We start from the raw sequence: 27,382 nt of genomic DNA on the forward strand, positions 1-27,382 counted from the left end.
TACCCATATACATATAATTTACTTAACTAGATATATATTAGATAAATAAATGGAAATATAATAGTATTTTATACAACCGTGACATAATGGAGAGCTTTTCAGTCAAATATCGTGTTTGGGCTACGAAGCTTGCTGCTTGGCGTAAGTAAGGTACGCAGGTAGTACGACATTGAAAAGCTTGAATAAGGTAAGGTGGGGTAAGACCATCACCGGGACAAGACAAACACGTTTATGGAATCCTCGTACTGTTTGTCTTGCCCCGAGCAAAATAAACTAAGGTCTTCTTATCCCACCTTACCTTACATCACTATTTTATACAATACTTTTGTGCCAACGTAAATAATGCCTTTTCTACTATACAATCTGAATAATTGAACAGAATCATATAAGTACCTACCTCAATAGATAGAAGGATAGAACAAAATAGGTACATCAATCATCATCATCATCTTTTACATTACAAAGAAGCACATTGATGTCTTTTGTTCTATCCTTTGGTTTTGTCCTCTTGGAGGCAGCGAGACGTGATTGGTAAAATTCATTGTAGTTCACTAATTCGTTTCGTAATGAAATCATAGTCGAGTCGGGAGCCCATAGTGAAAAGTATATGATTATGGTTTGGTATAAGAAGTCAACCATTAAAGTCGACGAGTTGAAAAAAATATCAACGCCACCCGGCGGCTGCCCTTTAGTAAGTATATTTTGATTACTGCGAATGTAAATTTGGAAAGGTACCTAAGTCTAATAACCTTCTGTGTAAGTATGTTGTGAGGAGGTAAGGACTGGAAAAACTACACGACCAACCATTTTATTTATCCAGAATGCATATAGGTTTGAAATGTATCTACTAAACCTTGACTGCGACTATCTATTGGATCTTCGCCAAAGCATAACTATAAACAATAAATACCTTGAAAATACCGGAATCAACGATTCTACAAGCTCTATTGGTCTCTTCTTCTTCCTTGCCACTTCCCATTATTTGGGGTCGGCTCTCCTCGTTCTAAGGCGCCTGGACGGTCTGTCCTAGATGGTCGCATCTGTAAGTTGGGCTCGCTCCAAGTCGCGGGTTAAACCAAGTGGTTTTGGATCCTCCACTGCATTTTCTGGTATACATGTTATACATGGTATTGTAAGCGCCTTCCTAACCACGTGATCTTCGGGCCGCTAGCCGTAAAAAAATCTCAATAACAGATTCAATTACCCACATTCATTCACAAAATTTAAAGATCGTTTTTAAACTCGTTAATGTTCTTGTCCTTGATTATAAAATTAAAATCACTAATTAATTTGATGAAGGATGAAGATGAATATGAGTTGAGTTTTATTGATAATGTCGACTCCATAGCTCGCTAACGCCTTGCCGTGCGATAAAACCTCCGATGCCTGAATTTATACCTATTCTCTGTAAATATTTATTTTACACTTATAGGTATAAATAATTGCTCTAGGCCCTTGAACTTCTACTCGTAAGCTATAATTTTAAATAATGGTAGTTTGTGCGTTTCGTGTTGGGCACATATTTTGGGACCGCTGCTGCGGTCAAAGGGTTAAAGCAAGATGCACAAAATGTTCATTTTCATGTTAAGGTATTTTTACATATCAATGAACTGTGATTCAGATACATTTTACGCTCAAATTCCTAAGGATGCATCGTATTGCAGAGGAAAACGTAAAAAATACGTAGCGGGAAGTCGATATAAGCGAGGTGCGGACGAGTCCCGCGCATTTCTTCACGCGTGCGCCCGGGGACAACATGACGGTCTTTATTGTGAGTTTGATTTTGTTTCTTTTTATTTAAGTAGGTTAAATATATATTATTTGGCAATTTTAATTCGTAGTGAATGAGTAAAAAACATCATTATACTTTATATTCTATGCTAGTATTTAATGTACAAATTGTTTTTTTTTTTACATAAGATGTGTTTATGATTTTTTGTTTGTTTTGATGCTTATGATTCAATATTACTACTAAAAACCCAATGTTTGAAAGTTGGAAAAAGATAATTAGCACCAATAGGATAAACTTACATTAGTAGGAAAGTACATTTATAAAAACCAAACATTAATTAAACAAGTTTTTTGTTATAACTAATAACTGTTAACCTTATTCTTAATTCTATAATATGTGAACTATAGTAACCCAACATTGGTTAAATCGGAAACCTGGTTATATTGTGATGTGATGAAGTCAAACAAATTTTGATTAAGGTTATCATTCCAACGTTTAGCCACCCAAAGGCCTATTCAATTCAATTCAATTCAATAATTTAATTCAGAAAATAATTCCATATAACATTACATTCAAAATAAAATACCTAAAATAATAATAGAAATTAAGATTAAAATTAAAATAAATAACAAAATAGGCCTCCCGTTTCATTGTATTTTGATCTTAATTTTAAAATAATAAGAAAGATGCATTTTATCCATGAGTGGCAAAGTAATCTGATGCAAATTTTGAGATGATTTTGAATGATACATATTTAATAACGCCCATTTGAATTTGATTTATAATGTTTTACCGATAGTATTTTGTGTAGTGAAAAATTGTGTGTTTTACTCGGGAGCAAAGTTTCTTTTACCTTTGTGCTTAAACCCTCGCAAGATCCCACTTTTCAATTTTGGAATATTTCGCTTCGCAGATATCAATATAGCACGATGGGTTAAACAACAATTTTGCCCCCTTGTTAAACAAATAAATATTGTCTTGGTTAAAACGACGTAGGTACAGTCAGCAAAACTTTCATTTCTATGCAAAACTACGTAAAATTCATAAGCACAAGCTGATCAAATAGCAATAGCAAATCCTGGTATGATTGACTTTTATGTGATGATCTTTAATGATAAATATTTAATAACTTTCATTTGAATTTTATTTGTAATGTCTAACTGTTAGTATTTTCTTCGCGTTGGTGTGATGAAAAATTGTGTGTTTCACTCGGGAGCAAAGTTTGTTTAACCCTCGCCTCGTGCCTAAACCCCCACAAGCCTCAAGATTCCACTTTTCAATTTTGGAATATTTCACTTGCTCAGATATCAATAGCACTAGAGTTTAAGCAACAATTTTGCCCCCTTGTTAAACAAATAATTATTGTCGTGGAGTTTTGTTTTGTAGCCGGCTAGAGGTTAAAATGACGTAGGTAGGCACGTAGACAAAACTACGAAAAGTTTGATCAGCTTGTGCTTATCATTATCAAAGTCATGTTATTACTTATATTTATTAAGTTTAGTATTAAGTACTTGCATAACATAAGTATGCACAAATGGTTAGGAATTGCAGCCAAAAGGAAATAGTAATAGAGAAGACATTTATTTTACAAAAGTACTTGCTTTTGTGTTTAAATCTGTCTCAACAATATGTAGGAATATTTCAAATCTTATTAACTGGAATTAATAATAAATAATAAATAGATATAAATAGTAAACATTTCTAATTCAATAAATCTCTCCAAATTCTTGAAACGTACTTAGTATGCTACTTCATCATTTATTCCGTTTTGACATGCTTAACTGAAGTACTGTTATTATTTTGCGTAAAATTAAACGTGTTTTATTTTCATGTGCGGAGATGTGATGTTATTGGTTGGTTTCTCTCATCTCCGCCCTTCTTCGCCTCAGTGGTATAGTAGCCTAAAATCCGGTCCGCGTTACCCAAAAAAATGGCCTAACGAAAACGACTCCAACCTCCTATCCTTACTATGCTACCAGCGCTCAGCAGCATTGCCCAAGGGGTGAAATGACACGTATCCTATTGAAATAAGTCGAATCCAGGTCGTATGCGCGAACGCAGCGACGCGCGTCCCTCGGCTGTCTGCACGATAATTATTTGCAGGCGGTTTGGAAATGAAGGGATTTCGATGCCACATGTTAAAATGCGCGTGACAACTTGTGCAATGTGACTGCAATGGTCTAAGACACCGTTGGACATTCGTGACTATTTTGTCATTTATTAGTTTATAGGTACTCTATACGGGACCGTACTGTCTTTACTTATTTTTCTCCTAGGTCATTCTCTCATTTCTGTGCATGGTGACCTTCGTCTTCCTCGCATTGTCCTGCCTGGGGTCCGCTTGACAATTAATGCCAACTTTTGGCGTAGGCACTAGTTTTTACGAAAGCGACTGCAATCTCACCTTCCAACCCAGAGGCTAAGCTAGGCCTTGTTGGGACCATGTTGCAGGCATGGTGACCATATATCAAAATATAGGGACCACTGAAGAATACTATATTTAGTAACTCTCTTCGTTGTGTCGTTATAGTGCACTTTATGTTTCCTCTAGGCGATTACTCTCTAACTTGGGTTCTCTAGACATACATACACATAGGTGACCGAATATTTTGTTATTTCCTGTCTGAACTGATCAGTTAAGATTAATTTAAGTGCAATCAATAAAAGGAGCAAAGGACATGTCATTGCACTGACCGTTCAGTCCTTTGCATCGGTGAATGATATCATGATCTGGCCCTGTTTAACCTATTCTGTACAAGCTGCAGTCCCTACATCAGCAAATCACACAAAAAAGGCCTCCTGAACTATTGAACTATAGGTACTATTATTGTTTCTGGTGATAAACATTAACTAGGCTTTGTTATTTACTTTCTTACAAATATGTATAAAATATGTACCGAACTAATGATAATGAATAACGGTAATGAAAATAGGTAATGTGCAACGGATGTTTGGTTTATGCATGTTGACAAACTTTTTCGTCACTGTCAATTTACATATATATTGTTCACAACAATATATCCATGCTACCATTTAATTGGTAAGGATATCTTATTTGTATTGAAACACTTCACGGCTTGAAATCTTTGCCGGTCATCTCTTTTTCAATCATATGCATATTTGTTGTATAATTGGCAACGTTTTCTCCAGTTCGCATGATGATTGATACTAATTCATCAATGAAATTATTAATGCCACGCCATTTTCGACAGCTTAGTGCAAAGGCAAATACTAATTCTATAAATTACTCTTGCTACCGTACTAACATAATGAATGTTAAAAACATGGCCACATAAAATACATTAAATAAGTACTTACACTCCAAATATATACAACGTAATTCATGGTTCTCCTAAAACATAAAACTCAAAGGTTTATGTATCAATGCATAGTAATAAATCTAAGTTTGGCCAATTCAATATACGCAGACGTGAATCCAACGTACGAGAATTTGAAAACTAATCGCACTTGCTTTTGGTTTATATTGGATATGATCATGCAACGGAGTGAGGTTTGAATTGCAAATAGTGGATATATCAAGGGCATTAGAGGATAGGTAGAGGACATTAAAGCATAGAACATCAAGAGCATTAGTAGGTGAGCAAGTACATGACATGATACTACTTCAGTACTAACAAACTAGAATAACTAAAGAAGTCTGAGAAGAGCTCAAAAATGACCCCACGTGTATTGTGTAGCGAGTGACTCAACTGTTGTACTATGGAAGGTAGAGGCAAGGAACAGAATCGCCACATATCAAAAAGTGTCCGACAAAACACCATAAATAGGTGGCGCTACAATACCTATAATACTTGAGAAAAAAATCTAATCAAGTAATCATAGACAGCGCACTTCACTCCATCAATAACTCCTAGGTTCTTAGCTGCTCTAGCGCTACTCTGGAGAGGTGGAACTATTATTAATAGCTGACAGCTGGACACTTTTGCAACAGTTCTGCCTAAGGAGATTCTGTTCCTTGCCTCTACCTTCCATATGTTGTACAGCACGCAGTTTGACAACTTCAAGTATCGTGATGCCGCGCAAGAGGTTTGACATATTACATAACTTTATTTTGGTAAAACAAAACTTTCTAATTGTCTGGAAGAGTCTCTTTAGCGATAAGACCACCAGTTATCTGCCTCTACATTTAATCAATTGTTTCTTTTCTTTTCATGTATCTTTATACTGAAGTGTACCAATAAAGAGTATTCTATCTATCGATATAGCTTTCAGTGACCAATCACAACTTTTTTGAATAGCGGGAAATTATGGATCGGGTTAATATTCAATGCTGCGGTCGTTGAATGTGTCAGATAAGTCTCAGTTATATGGAGCGTTTTTCGAAGTCAAAAATGTACTGAGAGCTTCGTCTGTTATTCCGTCGCTGTTCAGTACACACAATAAAACTTTTCTCAGATGTCTACACACGCGCTATCTCTCACTCACAGATCATTCTTAACTCATACTACACGCTTGCTTAGCTATTATTGCTGCTGAGTGTACAAATTTACTTCCACTAATGTTATCGCATTCCTAAAATGATTCATTATACCAATGTCGTTGAGTCCACTTTAGAAACTGTCAAAGCCTTTGTCAGTCAGTCTTTTTGTCCCGCTGTCATCGCGGGTTCGTCGGCCGCGCAGAAAGGCACATTTGCATGCAACCGGCTCTGTTTTCGGACCACGTGCTTACCGTTGTTCACGAATTATTATGTATTTAGATGACTATCTGAGGAGTTATGCGATTTCAAGTTAAATTGGACAGGGTAGAAAAAGTAAACGTAACACATTTACTCCATACATACTTTTTCTTACGTATGTTAACCGGGAAACGTATAAGAAACGTGAAATATTATCCCAATTTCATTACAACGATATTTTGTCAGAACATTATGTACACTGATTGAAGCTTTCACGATTTTTACTCATTATTATTTAGCAAAAAAGGATTTAATCGCGTATAATTAAGTCTTTAAATGTACCCCTCTTCTCACGGTCTCGGTCTGAGAGACTATGACCACGGGGACAACGCCGTCCTCGAAATGTCAGAGGGAATTAAAAATAATAATTATACGCGATTAAATGCCTTTTGCTAAATACTAAAGAATATTCTTTATTCAAGTACATTTAGACCTATGATTGACATTGACAATGTGATTGCGATATACATTGTAAATTCAACACCTGAGTTTAGAAGAGGCAAAGACATATCCCGCAATACGAGTGGACACAAGAAAACAAGATAATAACAGAGGTGTTTCTGTTTACAAAAGTTGGGTTGCGATTGTAACAGCATTACGAAGCGTTAACACGGGCGATGTCACTGTATATTTTCTTGATAAACTTCGTTTCTATTACAGTCGCGATTTAAACATTCAATCCGCCAGTCCCTTTAATCAATCAAGCATCTTTTATCAAGGAGTTTGATAAAATCATTCAACTAATGCCCAATTAATTCGTTGTTAATCCTTGTCCGCCTCAACGCCTCAGCAGTAACGCTGCAACAGCAACCGAATGCTCCTGCAGTCGCTATTCGAATATAACCTTGTATTTTTTTCAGAGCTAGAAGACGACATCATACAAGCAACTTGCTTATTTTATTGCATTTTTAGTGTAACATTCATAAATTCTTTGAAAACATCTCGACACTGTAGTAGTAGTAATCACATTTTTGTACACAACTCAGATACCTACACCGTATTTTGTCCACTGGTTTAAGTATACGTACATAAACTTTTGATGAATACTCTCAGGCATCACAGGATAATCATTAACATAAGAGACAGGTTTGTAAGCAAACAAACGGATCCTTCAGATAATGTTCACATAATTAATGTAATTTGATAACGACGGAAGGAAGCCAGTGGGGATTGTTCTCGTATTAGTATGTAGTGGTCGTAGGGCCTTCACCCACATCGGCACACCATCGTTAAAGGCCGTGTGCGTGTGACATCACTACTCCGTTCAACAGGAGTGTCTTGAACACAATGCGTTATATATGTAATTATAGATCTAGTAGGCGTGATATGGTCAAGTTGATAATCCCTACTAATCCCTATATACCTTTTAGCCGCCCACACGACAAAACCTGCCTAGACAATTCGATTTTGATTTGTCAAAATAAAGTTTCAAACAGAATGGAATGAGATACCTTTTTATAGGCGTCTGGGAGGCTAAAGGTTAAAGTTATAAATGTGAAAGTAACTCTGTCTGGCTGCCTTTCTGTTATCTCTTAACGCTTCAACCGATGAACCGGCTCAGATTAAATTTGATATTTGAGTTTCAGTCCTAGGTAAAAAAATAAAATAGTTTTTATTACGGAAATAATCATTCTACGTAGGAAAAGTCGCGGGCACAAGCTAGTATAAATAAAAAGTGTTCCCCGTCTATTGAGGACGTTGTCAAAAATTTACGTATAAGCAATCTATCAGCAAGTGAATATAAAACAAGCGACAATCTTTAATACACCTAGAGGCCAAATGACAATCGTACATCGACAAATGCAGAACGAAAAGAAATATTTTACCGGGGTGACAGACGCTACGATAAGTTACGTGACTACTTCCATACAGTATTTAAGTTTATATTGGCATTTCCGAACAGGGGCCCATTTCTCGAACGGTATTAGTCTAATATTATTAGTGTGTTGCCATGGTGACCCATACGAGTTGACAGTTCATGGACTAATAATATTAGTCTAATAGCATTCGAGACATAGGCCCCTGTATTAGACTAATATTATTAGTCCACAAGCTGTCAACACACTGATAATATTAGCGTAAGATGTTTTGAGAAATGGGCCATTGTCAAAGGGGCAACACACTAGTAATATTAGACTAATACCGTTCGAGAAATGGGCCCCTGATGGAATATGCAAGTATCATCAAGGTAGCAATTGATAAGTCAATCTCGGTATTGATTGCATAATAGGCCATCTTACGAGTAGGCGCCCCTTAGAGGAATCTATTAGTTCTAGAACTCAATTAATTACGCTCTTATCAATTGTTTTCCTCCAGTGAACCAGCTTGTGTGTGAGCTTCGATTAGACCTAGTTATTACAGAACACCAGTTCAAGTAATATTAGAACTTAATCGACAGCCAACACACAACGGTTTATATATAAGGTAACTGGGTAATTCAACAAGCTTAGGAATGACGTGCTGCGATAGCTTTAATTACCATAGTTTACCCTAGTCCGCGTCTCAAAGAATACATTAGTAGGTATTAATGTTAATTTATTTTATTTATGGCTGTGTGATGACCACTTCCGGATGCTTTAGATTACGCATTAAAGGGCAAAAAAAGATAATCACGACTGTTGACTGAACACAGTTTGATATGGAAGTAAGATAGAGTGACTAATGGCGTCTATCTGTTTATCCATTAGCACACTCAGATCAAAAGTATATAGATCATGTCATTCATGAAGACGCGTGCCTTGACTGCTATTGTCATGTTTTTAAAGGTTAGATTTGACAAATCTGCGCGTCATCGTGGATGACACGAACTGTATAAGCGAGCGAGGTGATCAATATGGTTATTGACACATGTTGCATTTTATAAATAAATCTATTTAAAAAGATAGTTAATGAGCAATTTATCACAATTAATTGGAAATTAAAAAAAGGGGAAATATTAAAAAAAAACAAGACCTCAAAGTTTTAAATTTTTTTTTAAAGCACCCAAAAAAAATAAAAAAAATGGTTCCATTTAAAAGTATTGTATACGAACTATACACGTAAACGCAATATTTCTCCGACAAAATCGCAATTTCCTTGTTTTCCATATATCGAAATGGCTCTAAGCAATAATGTCGTTACATGGTAATGTCACGATGTATTGCCATTTTGTTAGGAGCGGTTCGTCAGTAAACTGCGGGTGACAGACTTTGACTATCATTTGCGACTCTCCCATATAGACATTTGATCCTCAAAATAAACCTGATCTATTGATACCATAAATTAAAATTTGTTAACTAGTACGAGTATATTGTGTGCAGGTCACACACGATCTTATTACGAAGAGAAATTCCACCAATCTGTATAGTATAGTATAATACGAGTATGTACCTATCTAATGATAAAATACGTAATGTAACATTAAATATTTGATAGAACTGTATAACATTAGAGTGTATAATCCCATGAAAATAATACTAACAAATTTATTAGCATGTAAGGTTTATCTATAAGTGCTGGTACTATGTATAACAATAAACAATCTTAAAATATCTTAGAATATCGTATTTTTAATTACGGGTAAAATGGGGTGAGTAGGTTTGGCGGGGAGAGCTGGGTTATGAGTGGGGAGAGAAAGTAGGATGAAAGGGGGGTGGGAAGGGATTTTAAGGCTACCGCTACAAAAATAATGTATTCGAATTTAAAATGGAGCATGTGTACAAATAAAATGTTATACATGTTTGAATGTCAGTTTTGACCCTACTCAGCCCATTTTACGGTATACATTTTTATTAGTAGACTAGTCATTTTCTTTTTCAATTTCGCTATATTAATTATTTATGTATACTAATATAAGAACATTTAACAGTATTATTGTGTCATTAAATAATTAATATTTCGCTAATGAAGTAGGAAATCATGTCATGTGAGACTTAAAACTTAAAATATATAAAAAAAAAAAACAAATCTATAAATGAAATAGTCTCGTAATACAAACAAAGCATTTCACTGAGAGCAGGATCCGCAAGATACACGATACATAATCAATGAATTGATTAAATAAATATCAGGGAACATCTTACACAGGTCAACCTAGCCACAAATTAAGCAAAGCTTGTACTATGGGTACTAGGCCATAATAAACACATACTTATATACATTTAAAAAAACACCCGTGACTCAGGAACCAATATCTGTATTTATCACACAAATCAATTCCCGTACCGGGATTCGAACCCAGGACCATCGGCTTCATAAGCAGGGTTACTATCCACGGGACCTTAATAGATCTTAAATAATTTCTGATTGCCCGAAATTTGAGTGAATGGATATCGTGACAGGAAAGTTGAATCAATAAAATTTAAAGTTTTTCTTTAGTTCCTGTTCGATAACATTCGCATAATTGCGTGTAACATGATTGGGTATACTCACATATGGTTACGTATTGTGTTAATTAACCGTAACTAAAATAAATATAGGTAGTAGGTATTAATTATAAATTAAACCGAATCAAGCGAAAACTATTATTTTTACTTTCTGTAAATTTTATGTAAAAATGAATATGATGAATATTTATGTAAGAAATAGGTAGGTATACTTACTTACCTATACAGTCTTTCAAACACCGAAACAACTTTCTCCCCTACACTTTAATATTTCTTGATCTTGGCAGCTGTTCATTGGTGCATGCAATACTGTATACAAGGTGTAATAAAAGTAGTAACAATAAAAAGGAAAAGGTAGAAGAACATTTTTTTGAAGCGAAAATTTTTTTTTTCTAAGGGACTAAGTGGAACAACTGTCCATATACTTAAAGGCCAAAAATGTTTTTCCTCCACTATTTCCTAATCAGAGCGCGATACCAAATATCCCTAAAAAGGATCCCCACATTTTTTTATAGTGGAAAAAATATTTTATTCAGATAACGTAAGATACAATACTCGTATACATAAACATGAAGACTGTAAAGAGTATATAGATTAGGTAGCAAAAGAGAGGGGTCTTGGGGGACTTCTAGTATATATGATTCCTGTAAGGTACCATCTTCGCACTCAAAAGCTTTAATGTGTCGTCTTGTGCCTCTGACTCATATGGAGACTGCTATTATTGTTACACCTTGTACCTATATAATATTAATTCCTTCCAAAAACGGCATCGATTGACATTGATAGATTGATACCATTTATTAATAGATAATAAACGAATAAATATTGTGGGACAATTTTTCACAGGTCGTACTAAACCCAAAGTAAGCTCAATAAGGCTTCATTTGTGGGTACTGGACGACGATATGTATAATATATAGTTACATACAAATAAATAAAAAAAACTTCCATAATTCAGGAACAAAAATTCTTGATAAACACACAAATAAATGCCTTTACCAGGATTCGAACCTAGGACCTGCTTCGTAGGCAGGCAGGGTCACTACCAGATAGGCTATAGGAAGATTAGGAAGCTGTCTAAAACATGACATATAGCGAATATTACGATCAAGCTGGCCTTCTTAATAAAACCGAGCATCGGTCCCAGACGTCCATTGTGATTCAAACACACGGCTCACCTTGCTCCTCGGAGGCCGGGCACCGGAAAACTGTGCCTCGAAAGTTGCGAATCTTCATAGAAAATCACAGACATATATCTAACTATCTAACTGGATCACTCAAACGAACTTGCGTGAAAATAAGTCGACCGGTTCAAGTGGGTAGTGACTCCTGTCTATGATGCCGATGGTCCCGGGTTCGAATCCCGATAAGGGCATTCATATTATTATATTCGTTTGCGCTAAATTGATAGACAAACTTTGTTGCATACAGAAATCACGCAAAAAAACCTTATATATGTATTTTATCAATGTAGCACCAAAATAACGTTTTTTACATGATTTCTGTATGCAACAAAGTTTGTCTATCAATTTAGCGCAAACGAATATTTGAAAGTAGAGAGATACGCACATATTTATGTAGTAATAGTGTGGTAATGACTTCATAAAACGCAATTGTTTTTTTGTATGGAAAGCGAACCACCTTAAGTAAACTGCGATACATACATAGTCTTATTAGATATGTCTGTAGAAAACCATTCAATTTGCTATGTGTGATGCACACGACGTCGCCTAGTAGACATCGATCTTGGCAATGAGGTTTACGGCCCGATCCGAAATTTAAGATACGTCAAATATTACGTGTACATACGATATTGATCGGATATGTCAGTGTCAAAAGTGACTTTTTGTTTGAAGAAAAGTCTATATCAATCCATATCATATCTAGACCTAATATTTGACTTATTGTAAAGCTCGAATCGGGCCGTTAGATGAAGTTAAATTACCCATTACCGACACAGAATACTAATCTTAATGAACGTGAGACCCATATTCGTTGTCATCATGTTGTCATGATCAAGTTACTAAAATAGACGAAAACAACAGGTTGAAGTTAGCTTGCTACTTTTTATTGAAAATAAAAAGTATCTTTTTTTTCTAATTTTTATTTATGTCAATAAATAGTACCCAAAAATAGAGACCCTCCTTTGAAAAAAAATTCCTATTATTCATAAAACTAGCAATCTACCTAATCTATCAACAGACCTCTTAAATTTTGTCTCTTTCTATCAAAAATAAATGTCATAGTGACGGATAGGGACAAACGATATCCAACGGTTAATTTGATTTCACAAACGTTTATGAATAATGTCATAGGTATATTTCTTAGGAAACCATAGAAAACCAAAATACTATGAAATTATGTCGTTTACTTAACACTTGCACCGTCTGAGCTATCACAATTGCTGCTAACTTAGCTTGGTCTGACTAACGACGTTGCATGTCAAAAGGTTCAAAATGCTCGCTGTATGATTTTATATGGCCACATGCTAGTTTTTTCATTACAAAACATTCAATTTATCTAAATATTTATAGAAAACTATACATGTACATACAATTAACTGGCATTCTTCTATTAATGAATATATTTCACCAACTAGGACTGAAGTAAGTATAGATCGTGTTATTCACAACGACGCATGCCTTTACCCTTATTGTCATATTATTAAAGGTTAGATTTGACAAATCTGCGCACCATCATGGATGACACGAACTATATTATCTATTTGCATTGTTCTTTAGCTGTGATAATGTGGTTTAATCACAATGAATTAAGATGAAGAAGATATGATATAAAACTGCTATTTAATTATGGTATTTTTCGCAAGACTGGATTTGCTTCCTACTTGTTGCATCGTTTTTCTACTTTAGTTTTTTTAACGGTTTGTGGGTCAATCGGATTATTAAATACCTATCCAATAGAACTAAAATTATTAAAAATCATATCTCTCTGCAGCTGACTGTACCATTTCGGTAGGGTGTGTTGTGTTGGTATTAGTGGCATTAATTTAAATAACGCATTCATTCGTGCATTCATAACAGGTATCTTAATAATACCCTGTATTTTATCCTCGAATACAAAAGAGTAGATATTTCTGCTATTGATGAATAATAAATATTAATACGTTCAGGACATTCTTATACAAATACGAATGGTAGTAAACAGCCAATACCAATAAAAATGATTGTAACAAAATCAAGTCTCATTTTCGTGTCGTGGTCAGGTGCCACTACCATGACACTCAAAATGCTGGTTGCGGTACTTGTATCTCTACTAGAATTATTTTTCACACAAGTACATCGTCACATTACTACACCGAGAGGACAATTCGAAGTTACGTTTTGATGTCAAAATGATGACATTCGTTCGTGTTCGTATGTGTATTGAAGCGACCGAGACGCACGGGAGAATGATAACAAAGTGACGAATCATTTAGAAAATATAAGTTCGAATCAGCATCCGACTTAAACCAGACCTCATTAATATGATGTAGCATCTAAATGTGGACCGACTGCTTATAATTTTAATTACCTATACGGTGTATTTTCCAGTGCATCACTGCAGCTTTGCTCGCGGCTGTCTCAGCAGCGCCCCCCGACCAGCCAAGATTCTACCAGGGGCCTGGGAATCCTAACTTTCAGCCCGGGTAAGTTGTAACTACATAATTAATATCTCTCTGATGAACTCTGATAGTAAAACTGTGGTAATCTAAGTGCGCAATTTTGAGGAAAAAACGGCGCCAGATTGTAATTGCTTATTTAAGAGACTAAATACCAAGAAAGAGAAGTGAAGAAAAGATCTTTATATAAAAACAGATGGGCTGTAATCCGATACCTAACTTAAAAAAAGATAATTTCACCTTGAATATGGTAACCTGGTTACTTTCCTAATATCGACACAAAATAGGTCAATGTGGCCAAATATTCCGTATTTTTCTTTTTTTTTCAACCCTAGGAATAAGAGCAAATCTGCCTTTTTACTCCTGAAACTAAAAGCAATAACTGCTTCGTTGATGACGTTAACAATCTGCTTAAAAAAAAAAGCGCTCTTGTGCGGATTCCCGCAGACGGATTTGGCCGCATTGAGCTTAGGTATTTTTATAATAATGCAATAATGCAGACTATAGTTTGTGTCGCGCAAATGACGGGCAGATCTGTCAAATCTACCCTTTAATAACATATATGATATTACGAGACAAGACGCGCGGCTTCGTGAATGACACGATCTGTAAGCCAAAAAATTACAAAACAGACCACTAAGTTTTAAAATGTTTCTACAATATTTATTATGTAATTCGGAGATTAATGTTGGAATTACAAAGGTGTAATTTGGAGACAATCGACGGTTTCGTGTTGGGAATCAGTGGGGCGATTTTTGAATTTCGAGCGCTCGATTTCATCACTCGAAAATCTGTAGGAAACGGCGAAATGATATTTTTAAAGTAAGAGCGATAGAAATTGAGAATCCAGTGGAATTTACCACTCGTTTTCAATTCTATTAGTAGAATTTTAATGCCTAGTAGTGGACATATTAATATTAAAGGGAGAATACGAAATCGAGGGATCGAAATTGAAAAATCGGCCCCCAGGCGCGACAATATTGAGACTTTGGTGTTCAAATTTATATTATAAAATCTGCTATTACAACGTAAAATAAATAAGTGAATAAAACAGAAAAAGTGGCTCTAGAAACTACAGCCAAAAGTTGCACACCATAAAACTACCCAATTATTATAGCCCACGAGTTTCACGCGTATACATGAATATCAAAAACAAAGTTGTATTTTAGTTTTTATTTTCAAGTTTTGTTCTCACATCTATTTTCTCTTAGAACTGTGTTATTCAATTCTAATAATAATAGCACTTAAACATATTCGAGTTAGTTTTGGTACCTACAAGGTGTAACAAAAATAATGGGGATTCGTTTAAGACAATCAGTATCGTGTTGTAACGAGGAAAAAGTAGCAGATTTTTTTTTGACACGGAATTTTTTTGGCCTTGATTTCTAATCAGTACCCCTAGTGTACATTTATTCGATTGCGTGACGTGACGTAAGCGTTTGCGTTAAGACTCATTCATATGGGATTTAGAAACAGCGCGCGAAGCGGAACGTTTTTGAAATTCAAAATCCCATACAAAACGAGACTTAACGCAAACGCGTACGTCACGTTACGTCATCGAATAAATTTACACTAGGGGTACAAAATACTTTACTAAATGTGCCCTTAAACGAATCCCCACTGTATAGGTAGTTTTGAGGTTTTGTTGCTTTTTTGGCAAATCTGGATGCCATTATAATATTGAAGACTTAAACATGTTTTTTTTAGGCTGGAGCAGTATTACTTGGATAACGCGGAAGTGAACTACTACAACCAGGCGCAACAAAAGCAAGGTAACCATGACAGCACAATACTAATTGTAAAGTTTTTTTGTTAGGAACACAATTTTGGAACAATAGCAGTAAATAGGCGACAACCGGATGCGAAATGAAATTATATTTTAAATTAGTGTGACATTTGCTTCCATCACAAGATCTACAAGGCCACCAAAAAAAATTGTACTTACGTTAACATTTAAAATATGTGTGAACTACGAACAATTTTTGTGACCTCTATTTATGTTTAAAACGTATAATGTAGTAAGTACGCTGCACAAATTAAATCTTAGAGGATTTAACTACTGGAGACGCCTTATCTGTAACTTTCTGTACAAAATAGTCTGTTGATTTTTGCGGGGGAGTGGCACGTCAAATGTGTGTCAGATAATCGTCAATCCATACAGCAAATATGACCATTGGCCGAGGTTTTCGACACAGAGGTAAACTCTTAAAACATCGACTCCGGTTGATAAACCCTCCAAGACTTAAATAGGTGAAATGTTGTATGAAAAGAACACATATCTCGTTGAAATTATCTTCGCCATCGCCCTACGCGACAACATTTCCAACCTCACCACTTAGATGGTTGGCAGTCCTCAACTGTTCACTTCTCCAGAAGTTTTCTGGCTCGCACAACTAAACTATGGAATGATCTGTTGCCTGCGGTATTTTAGGACCAATACGACTTTCAAACCTTCAATAAAAGAGCGTATTCCCATCTTAAAAGCCGGCAACGCCCTTACAACCCCTCTAGTGTTGCAGGTGTCCATGAGCGGCGGTAAACGCTTACCATCAGGTGATTCGTCTGTTCGTTTGCCTTCTATATCATTAAAACTAATATCATTCCAGGTCAAGTGAACGCGAACGCTCCGGCTCGGCTGGAGAACCTCGAGCCTGATAGTGAAGTGGAGCTGGTTCCAGGAGTGCAGCAGCCGCAGCAGCCTCCTCAACAGGTCAGTATGCGCCTAAATACCAAAGGTATACAGAACATCTGTCACATTCGACGGTTACAGGCAATAATTTTAGCAAGGTAGGCAGACAATCGTTATGAAGATGATAACTCGACATTTCGTCGCTACTGTCATCCCGAGATTTCACTTTCCGATTGCAATTTGTCAATAAACGATTTTCATCATGACGGCGGCCCCAGATGACCTAAAGTGAGTTTGAACATAAATTGTAAATAATGTAAACAAACCAATTTACCTTAATTTCCGCGTAATCTCGTACTTTTTGTGGACAACCATGATTTTATCAACAGTGTATATACTTAATTACCTAAACCTTTTATTTATATCAATTACTAGTTAAAATGTAGGTTAATTATTAATATTTGAATGAAAAAAAAAACCATCGTTTAGGTCAAATGCCAACTAAATCTGTATATATTTGTTTACATTATTTTAAAATTCTATTGAACCTCACTTTAGTGTTAACGTTCTTACACTTCTAGGCCAAGATTTTCAATCCTATCTACTCTATTTAAAGTACTTCCCCTCCATGTGACAAAGTCGTGGGACGCCCTGTATAATAATAAGTAGGTATAATTTTTATACCTTTATACAAAAAATATTTATGAACTATTAAACAATATGTGTCTAGCTTTACCCCTTCACATATGTATAAGAAAGGCCTCTAGCAAACGGAAAAATATCCAACGCCGGCGTCAGGATAGTAGCAAGCAAACATAATCTTATGTTAAGAGGCCTTATTCCTACAGACGAGCGTATTTTGTAAAATGCTTCCTTTTTCATTCAAGATTACGACGTAACTATTAGTATTTATTCAAAAACTGATAACGTACTTAAATAATCGTTTCCTAAACTAGGGGCTCCAACAGTTCAAATTTTCATTTTCTCTTTTAAACCTCTTTTTTAATGAGGTTTTTTGGGAGTCTTTTCCAAATTTTGCAGTGAGATGTGGCGTTTCGGTTCTCAATTTTGCTATAAACAAGAATCATTTGGTACATGAATGACTACAATTTGATTCAACATATCTCGTACGAGGGGCTGGAATGATTAACAATCGAAGATTCATTTGAAAAAACTGATAAAATACCTTCCGAGTTTTCTTCATTTTTTTGGCGAAAACAGGGTTTTATTATATTTTATTTCCGCAAATTGTACGCATATTTTGCTTTAAAAATAATATTATAGCAAACTGTAACTTTATGTTAACCTATAAAAAAAAAATCGTAACTATGGGACCTACATTGCGGTAAATTTATATTTTTTAAAACACGTATAAATCACGCAGCAGCGACGCCCCGCTCTCAGTCCGCGCGGAGCGCGCTTAGAGGACGGACCTGTGCTCGATTGTCAGGCATTCGTTGCGATCGTAATCAGCTACGGAGTTCCGAGAAGTGCTATATACTGCGATTAGAAAATCTTAATAAAAGTTCATTTTTTACAGTATGCCTAACAGACTTGCTTATTGATGGATTTTCAGTGTTACTTTTTTTTTAATACTAAGTCGGTGGCAAACAAGCATACGGCCCGCATATGTACGCCTGCAACTCCAGAGGAGTTACATGCGCGTTGCCGACCCTAACCCCCTCCCGCCCCTCGTTGAGCTCTGGCAACCTTACTCACCGGCAGGAACACAACACTATGAGTAAGGTCTAGTGTTATTTGGCTGCGATTTTCTGAAAAACGCATTTTCACTTGAAATTACGTTAAGGTTTGCATTATTATTTTTGACCCGGATGAAGTCCAAGTTCTCATGATGGAGTCAGGAGTTGGTCACCAGAACTCCTAATCTACTAATTATAATCCCATCGTGTTTGGGCTCAAAAGATTTGCCCTGACGAACACCATCGATCTAGATGAGGTCCAGGGTCTCATGATGGAGTCAGGAGTTGGTCACTAGAACTCCTAATCTACTCATTATAATTCCATCGTGTTTGGGCTCAACAGAGTTGCCCTGACGAGCACCTTCAATCTAGATGAGGTCCAGGGTCTCATGATGGAGTCAGGAGCTGGTCACCAGAACTCCTAATCTACTCATCATAACTCCATCGTGTTTGGGTTCAATAGAGTTGCCCTGACGAGCACCATCAATCTAGATGAGGTCCAGGGTCTCATGATGGAGTCAGGAGCTGGTCACCAGAACTCCTAATCTACTCATCATAACTCCATCGTGTTTGGGCTCAATAGATTTGCCCTGATGAACACCATCGATCTAGATGAGGCCCAGGGTCTCATGATGGAGTCAGGAGTTGGTCACCAGAACTCCTAAACTACTCATCATAACCTCATCGTGTTTGGGTTCAATAGAGTTGCCCTGACGATCACCATCAATCTAGATGAGGTCCAGGGTCTCATGATGGAGTCAGGAGCTGGTCACCAGAACTCCTAATCTACTCATCATAACTCCATCGTGTTTGGGCTCAATAGATTTGCTCTGATGAACACCATCGATCTAGATGAGGCCCAGGGTCTCATGATGGAGTCAGGAGTTGGTCACCAGAACTCCTAAACTACTCATCATAACCTCATCGTGTTCGGGCTCAATAGATTTGCCCTGACGAGCATCATCAATCTAGATAAAGTCCAGGGTCTCATGATGGAGTCAGGAGTTGGTCACTAGAACTCCTAATCTACTCATTATAATTCCAACGTGTTTGGGCTCAAAAGATTTGCCCTGATGAGCACCATCGATCTAGATAAAGTCCAGGGTCTCATGATGGAGTCAGGAGTTGGTCACTAGAACTCCTAATCTACTCATTATAATTCCAACGTGTTTGGGCTCAAAAGATTTGCCCTGACGAGCACCATCGATCTAGATGAGGTCCAGGGTCTCATGATGGAGTCAGGAGTTGGTCACCAGAACTCCTAATCTACTCATCATAACTCCATCGTGTTTGGGCTCAATAGAGTTGCCCTGACGAGCACCATCAATCTAGATCAGGTCCAGGGTCTCATGATGGACTCTGGAGTTGATCACCAGAACTCCTAGTCTATTCATCATAACTCCATCGTGTTTGGGCTCAAAAGATTTGCCCTGACGAGTACCATCGATCTAGATTAAGTCGAGGGTCTCATGATGGACTCAGTAGTTGGTCACCAGAACTCCTAATCTATTCATCATAATGGTAATTTGATGGTGCTTGTCGGAGTAAATCTATTGAGCCCAAACACGATGGAGTTATGATAAATAGATTACGAGTTCTGGTGACCAACTCCTGACTCCATCATGAGACCCTGGACTTCATCTAGATCGATGGTACTCGTCAGGGCAAATCTTTTGAGCCCAAACACGATGGAATTATAATGAGTAGATTAGGAGTTCTAGTGACCAACTCCTGACTCCATCATGAGACCCTGAACATCATCTAGATTGATGGTGCTCGTGAGGGCAAATCTATTGAGCCCAAACACGATGGAGTTATGATGAGTAGATTAGGAATTATGGTGACCAACTCCTGACTCCATCATGAGACCCTGGACTTCATCTAGATCGATGGTACTCGTCAGGGCAAATCTTTTGAGCCCAAACACGATGGAATTATAATGAGTAGATTAGGAGTTCTAGTGACCAACTCCTGACTCCATCATGAGACCCTGAACATCATCTAGATTGATGGTGCTCGTGAGGGCAAATCTATTGAGCCCAAACACGATGGAGTTATGATGAGTAGATTAGGAATTATGGTGACCAACTCCTGACTCCATCATGAGACCCTGGACTTCATCTAGATCGATGGTACTCGTCAGGGCAAATCTTTTGAGCCCAAACACGACGGAATTATAATGAGTAGATTAGGAGTTCTGGTGACCAACTCCTGACTCCATCATGAGACCCTGGACTTCATTTAGATCGATGGTACTCGTCAGGGCAAATCTATTGAGCTCATATACGATGGAATTATAATGAGTAGATTCGGAGTTCTAGTGACCTACTCCTGGCTCCATCATAAGACCCTGGACTTCATCTAGATTGATGGTGCTCATCAGGGTAAATCTATTGAGCCCAAACTCGATGGAGTTATGATGAGTAAATTAGGAGTTCTGGGGAGTTCTGGTGACCAACTCCTGACTCCGTCATGAGACCCTGGACCTCATCTAGATCGATGGTGTTCGTCAGGGCAAATCTTTTGAGCCCAAGCACGATGGAATTATAATGAGTAGATTAGGAGTTCTGGTGACCAACTCCTGACTCCATCATAAGAACCTGGATGGACTTCATTCGGGTCAAAAATAATAATACAAACCCTAACGTGATTTCAAATAACACTGAAACTCTATAGCACTAATGTGCGCAAACGATTGGCATCTTGACTAGGCAGCATGGGTGCGTAGCCACCATGCCAATCGATACGACAACGAAACACTATCTGTCTCTCTCTCGTACTAATATGCACAAACGATTGGCATCTTGGCTGGGCAGCATGGGTGCGTAGCCAACATGCCAAACGTTTACGATACGACAAGGAAACACTATCTGTCTCTCTATCGCACTAATATGCGCAATCGATTGGCTTCTTGGCTAGGTATCATGGGTGCGTAGCCAACATGCCAATCGTTTACGATACGACAACGAAACACTACTCTCTCTCTATCGTACTAATATACGCAAACGATTGGTATTTTGGCTAGGCACTAAGCAAGTGTGTGGCCAACATGCCAATCGTTTACGATACGACAACGAAACACTATCTGTCTCTCTATCGCACTAATATACTTTATTTATACCTGCAGTCATTTACTAACTTCTTCATTTTCCATTGGTGTGAAAGAGACAGAATAAAGAGCAAGGGTTATAGTACACTCTGTAGTCTGTACACTTAGTAGTAGTGTACTTAAAAAAAAAACTACTGTGCATATACAATAAAATAAAGAGTGCCCATATGATATCATATGACACTAAAATTAATGTTGCTTGAAATTATATTGAAAACTATCAAGATTATTCTAGTCTGCATTGAAACGCGCGTCGCGTTGCCGGCGCTCGCGTACCGAGCGCCAACGCCATCTATCGAGCGTTATTTCGTGAAATCGGAGAACGCTCCAAGGATTAAGGGCTCTTAACATTAGGCTTTTATTTTCAGAATCCAGTGTCTCCCAACTTACCAGGTTTGGTGCCTGGACAGCGTGTGTTCATTGTGCATATGCCAGTCCCGGGATATAGGTAAAATATACATCAGTTTTACTTTTTAGAAGATATTAAAATCTCAGTAAACAATCTTGTTGTTGTCATAAGCAATCATTTATTGGTTTTATTAAATGTGTTCATTCGAATTTGACAGCTAATATAGATATTATAGATGGCGTGTGTTCATTGTGCATATGCCAGTCCCGGAATATAGGTAAAATATACATCAGTTTTACTTTTTAGAAGATATTAAAATCTCAGTAAACAATCTTGTTGTTTTCATAAGCAATCATTTATTGGTTTTATTAAATGTGTTCGTTCGAATTTGACAGCTAATATAGATATTATAGATGGCGTGTGTTCATTGTGCATATGCCAGTCCCGGAATATAGGTAAAATATACATCAGTTTTACTTTTTAGAAGATATTAAAATCTCAGTAAATAATCGTGCTGTTGCCATAAACAATCATTTATTGGTTTTATAAAATGTGTTAGTTTGAATTTGACAGCTAATATAGATATTATAGGTGGCGATGTACGTCTCCTTACAGATCACTAATCGTCAAAAGTTTTGTAGAGTGTAATTATTTTTTTATCACACTTGCTACTGGTACTGAAGGTCTGCAGCTTCGATGCCTAACCTTTTAACAATTACAATATGGCGGACAAATGGTTGAACGGTCACTGTAGTTAAGAATGATTTCGCATACAATTTAGTTTTATCATCTCATGTGTGATGAAAAACATTGTGTGTCACGGGCGGTAAAAAAAATACGAATTCGTATTAATTAAGCCCTTGCCTTCGGCTATGGGCTTAAAATTATACACTATTATTATTTTAATTATACTTATAGGTTTACCTATCTTTTAGGAAATTAAATATTTTCTTTTATGCCGTTTAGTACAGTTTTGATGTCTACCGTTCTCCAAGTCTTCCTCAATTGCTCAAAGTTTAACTGGAAGAGGTCCCTGAAAGGGATAAGTTCGCCTTTGTACAAATGATGTGTGTTCTTTCCTGTACAATAAAGTGTTTTACTACTACTACTACTACTAAAATTAACACTTATTCGTAAATTCTTGTTTATCGCCCTTAATACACAATGTAATAATACGAGTCCTTTTTCTTGCACCTCAGGTGATCTGCTGCATCATGCAGATGATCTGCATTATGCAGTAAACGCACACAAATTAACATGAAAACGATAGGTATGGTATACCTTCTATGCTCATTGTATTTCATTTATTCTAGGCCTGGCACTGTTGGAGGGTACCAGCCCCTATATATTGTAGCTGCAGCACCTCAAGGGGGCAACGCTGGAGCATATGCAGCCAATGGTGAGAATAACACTTTGTTTCGACGGCAAACTCAAACTGGCAGTAGGCCATGTCGAAGCCATGGCCAGAACGATGGCATTATGACTAAGTAAAGTTGTCGTAAAATGTTTTATCTTCCAAAAACGTTGTGTGGGCAGCTTGTCAAAAATGCCACGCGATATCTTGTCTACATTGAAAATAATAAACTCAAAAGAATTGAAAAAATATCCATTAGTTAATCAGTGATCATCGACATCATCGTTATAATTGTCAGTGACCAAAAATTACCCAATTAAAAAAAATAAAAACATTTTTCTAAACTTCACTTTGGTGTTACTGTTATTATTATTAATGTTTAGTTTAACCATTCCCATGTCTTCCCAATCACAAAATTTATATCTATCCGTGTCTTTACAGGATACCAAAATGCTATCCTTCTTGACCCCTCCGGGCAAGCAGTGTTGTCTCCAGTGAACGGATATTACAGACCCGGCTTAGGACCTCAGCAGGCTAATCCTGGGCTACTACTGGGAGCACCTATTGGCTTGCAGCGACCTTTTAATCTAGCATATCAAGATCCTAACCTTGCATTCCAGTAAGTTATTTGTCATTACAAATTACAATTTACAAGCTTACTGTGTGGAATCATTGTTTTAGTGATTATTAATAGATTAATGATGTTTACCTGTGAATTTTCAGACAAGTCAGACCCCAAGGACCGGGCCAAGAAGGTCAGCAGATTCGCCTAGCTCCCGTGCCATTCCGTCAACCTGCAGTTGCCGCTAACGCTGCTCCAAACGCAAATCGTAAGTGGAAAATTACCAGGATACACACTAAGATATTTACATACATCAAATTAGGTTGGTTGTCTTCGACTGTCAGCAGAGTTTTTTATATCATTGCCTCATTGCTGTTAAGTTATTAATAAATAATGTATATTCAAATTAAATTTAAGTTACAAGAATTATAACTGCTTATAAAATAAACTAATATAACTAAAATGTACACTCCAACCCTTGGCCTCTTGGCAGAGTGCCCATCATACAGGCAGCATTCCCGCGCTGTATCGCAATAGCGAGTCTAGGCAGCTGCCTGCACGAGGGTCTCCTGTTGCCTCCCTTAATCGCTTCCCGAGCTCCTTGTGGAGCCCACGCGCACCTTTGCCCCACGGCCCGAGTGTCTCGACTGTTAAGTTAATTTGTTATTTTTCGTGTTATATTCACAGAATCAGCAGCACCGTCAGAGCAGAAGCGTGTTGGCCAATCATCGGAGAGCAACGAGCTGAAGGAAGAACCGAGGCGCAACGCGAGACCCGGGCCTACCCAAGCCCCGCGCAAACCTTAGACTGCTAGCAATATATCTGCACAGTAGATATAGTAACCGCTTTAGGGTTTAAGTCAAATTTGTAACAATGTCTATGTAGTAAGTTTGAAGTGATGTCACGCTAGCCGATCTTCTGACTTCTTAAAATAATCTTGAAGTTTAAACGTGAATTTCCTAATTATCATCTTAAAATCAATATCAATATGTATCCATGTTATAATAGTAGGTACAGTCAGCATCAAAAGTAGCGGATCAAACAAAAAGTATCTATCATTCTGTAACAGCTTAACAAAATGTGATGGTTTTATGTATATGTAGAATAATTAAGATGGTAAAAGATATACTTTTGAATGTAAATTTTAGAGATTTATCTTTTTTTTTTTAAGTTACCCGGAATATCAGAAGCTTTTAGCGCGTTGTTTCATCCGCTACTATTGATGCTGACTGTACTAATTTGAAATTTCGGATCATTGAGTTTGTGTTTAAACTGTTGTTGGTATTTTTACAAATTTGACCAAAACAGCTGAAGCGGAAAGACTAGAACTCGTCGATTATCTTCGAAAAATATTATCGAAACATTGAAAAGTGAAGATAATGTTTAAAAAAAGAATTACATAAACCAATTCAATCTACGTATACACATGATGAAGTGTAGATAAAATGTAGACATGTGATAATTAGTAGATATATGAAGATTCTGTGATTTGGTCTGCCAAATATTTACTAACCAAACACAAGTTTAGGATGAAAAGATTCTGCCCATTTCGACATCAAGAAATATGGCTAAATATTTTCCTCTTCAATTAAATTGTTTTTTTTTTTTTTTAAATGAAGAAGATAATATATCAGATGTAACTGCATAATTCCTATGCATTTTTTGCAAATCACTTAATTAGATAAGTTATTTTATTGATTTTGCAATAAAAAACGGAAACATTTTTATATTTTATTTAAAAACTGAGGTAAAAGAACTTGTATAAACAGATCATCTTTGATAGGATCATCGATTACGTTAGGATAATATATTATCTTGTACCTGATTGACCTTATTGTAGAGCATTGAATGAAATAAAAAATATCAATAAATTGCAATTGTCTTCTTTCTCTCTGCTATTTCTAGAAAGTAATGGTGCATTTCTAATGGACAAAATTAATTTGCCAGACATTTTACATTTTTTAATTATTTAACAATAAAATTCTAGTTTACTTTTCATTATTGAGAGAATACGTACACAGTAAAATCTTAATTATTCAAATCCGTCACATATAAACAAAATTAAGTGCATACTTTATTTGTTAATTAATTATTTAAATATTATGTATCACAATTAATATGATCATTTATAAAGAGCATTTTTATTTATACATAATATTTATTAAGATTACAAAATGGACTCATGTTTATCGAAATTTGAGTAGTCAGCAAATAATTTATCTCATTCTTCTTTTGTAAAATTATTCTAACGCTTCTTAGGAGCCCCTACTTTTCTTAAAGCTACCAGTTGGTGGAACCCGTTCGATATGGAGCGATAGCGCACCCAGCCCTAAAGATTCAAGACCTAGACTAGTCAAACTTGTCGTACCGGCTCAGAAAGCTTTCTAGTGTACTCTAATTAACTCTAATCGAATTATGTCGCACGAATGTACATAAGTATAGATACTGCGCTATGGAGGGCACAAGGCAAGTTCAGTGTTCACTTTGGAAAACTTGGAAAAGGGGGTTTAATACAATTTTAATTATCGTTACTAAGGCTGAGCGATGTACAGGAAATAAGAAAACTAGGACCTAAGTATGTATTAAAGGTTTCTCTATCCGAAGATATACATTAAGTGGAGCAAAAATATTCTGTTAAATAAATGTATTATTGTAGATTAAACGGATATACGAGTAAGACAGTAAAAATAAATCGAAATTCGTAAACAATAAATAACTTGCTTAAAAATCATCGGCTTAATCAGGTGGATAATAATGCATATAAGTAATGCGCGAAAAACAGCTGACAATCTTCAAAATCAAATAAAATAAGTAGTTATATTCTGTTTTTATGTTCGAAATTTAATAGACGAAATTGTTGATATCCTTTCTGTTTTAATTGTTAGAAATAAAGGTTAAAAAGTGGCAAGTATTGAGACAGTAAAGCATTTCTTGTCAACAAATTACTGACATAAGTATCTGATTCTTAACTTGTAATGTAATAAGTAGGCTTTTATATTAAGTACCTAAATGTGGCAGTTCGGATGCTATCTAATTCTCCATTTTCACCGAAAAAGTAATTGTGTGACCGTATTAATATAATAATAAGTAAAGTGTACCCCCTTACATTTCATTAAGGTGTCTAAAGGGCCTCTACGTGTTGGCTTCGGCTTCACGCACGCCTCCCAAAGGCCCGGAACACCATTGTTCCGGGACGGGAAACACATACAAGTAATAGAGATATTAAGGTCGAATCAAATCCAAGTATTTAAGTGAAACGAGGCAG

The 27,382-nt window shown here is 36.4% G+C and overlaps 1 protein-coding gene across 1 annotated transcript; it reads left to right on the forward strand.

Annotated features, from left to right (window-relative positions):
* Positions 1–1,438: 1,438 nt before the first annotated feature.
* Positions 1,439–25,988, forward strand: LOC133519691 (uncharacterized). Its single transcript, XM_061853743.1, has 9 exons — positions 1,439–1,771; positions 14,347–14,441; positions 16,122–16,186; positions 17,021–17,124; positions 22,221–22,300; positions 23,515–23,600; positions 23,997–24,174; positions 24,279–24,385; positions 24,805–25,988. The coding sequence occupies exons 1-9, from the start codon at positions 1,757–1,759 to the stop codon at positions 24,921–24,923; spliced, it is 849 nt and encodes a 282-aa protein (XP_061709727.1). The 5' UTR covers positions 1,439–1,756; the 3' UTR covers positions 24,924–25,988.
* Positions 25,989–27,382: the final 1,394 nt, after the last annotated feature.

This window comes from Cydia pomonella, chromosome 7 (assembly GCF_033807575.1).
Source record: "Cydia pomonella isolate Wapato2018A chromosome 7, ilCydPomo1, whole genome shotgun sequence".
Lineage (NCBI taxonomy): Eukaryota > Metazoa > Arthropoda > Insecta > Lepidoptera > Tortricidae > Cydia > Cydia pomonella.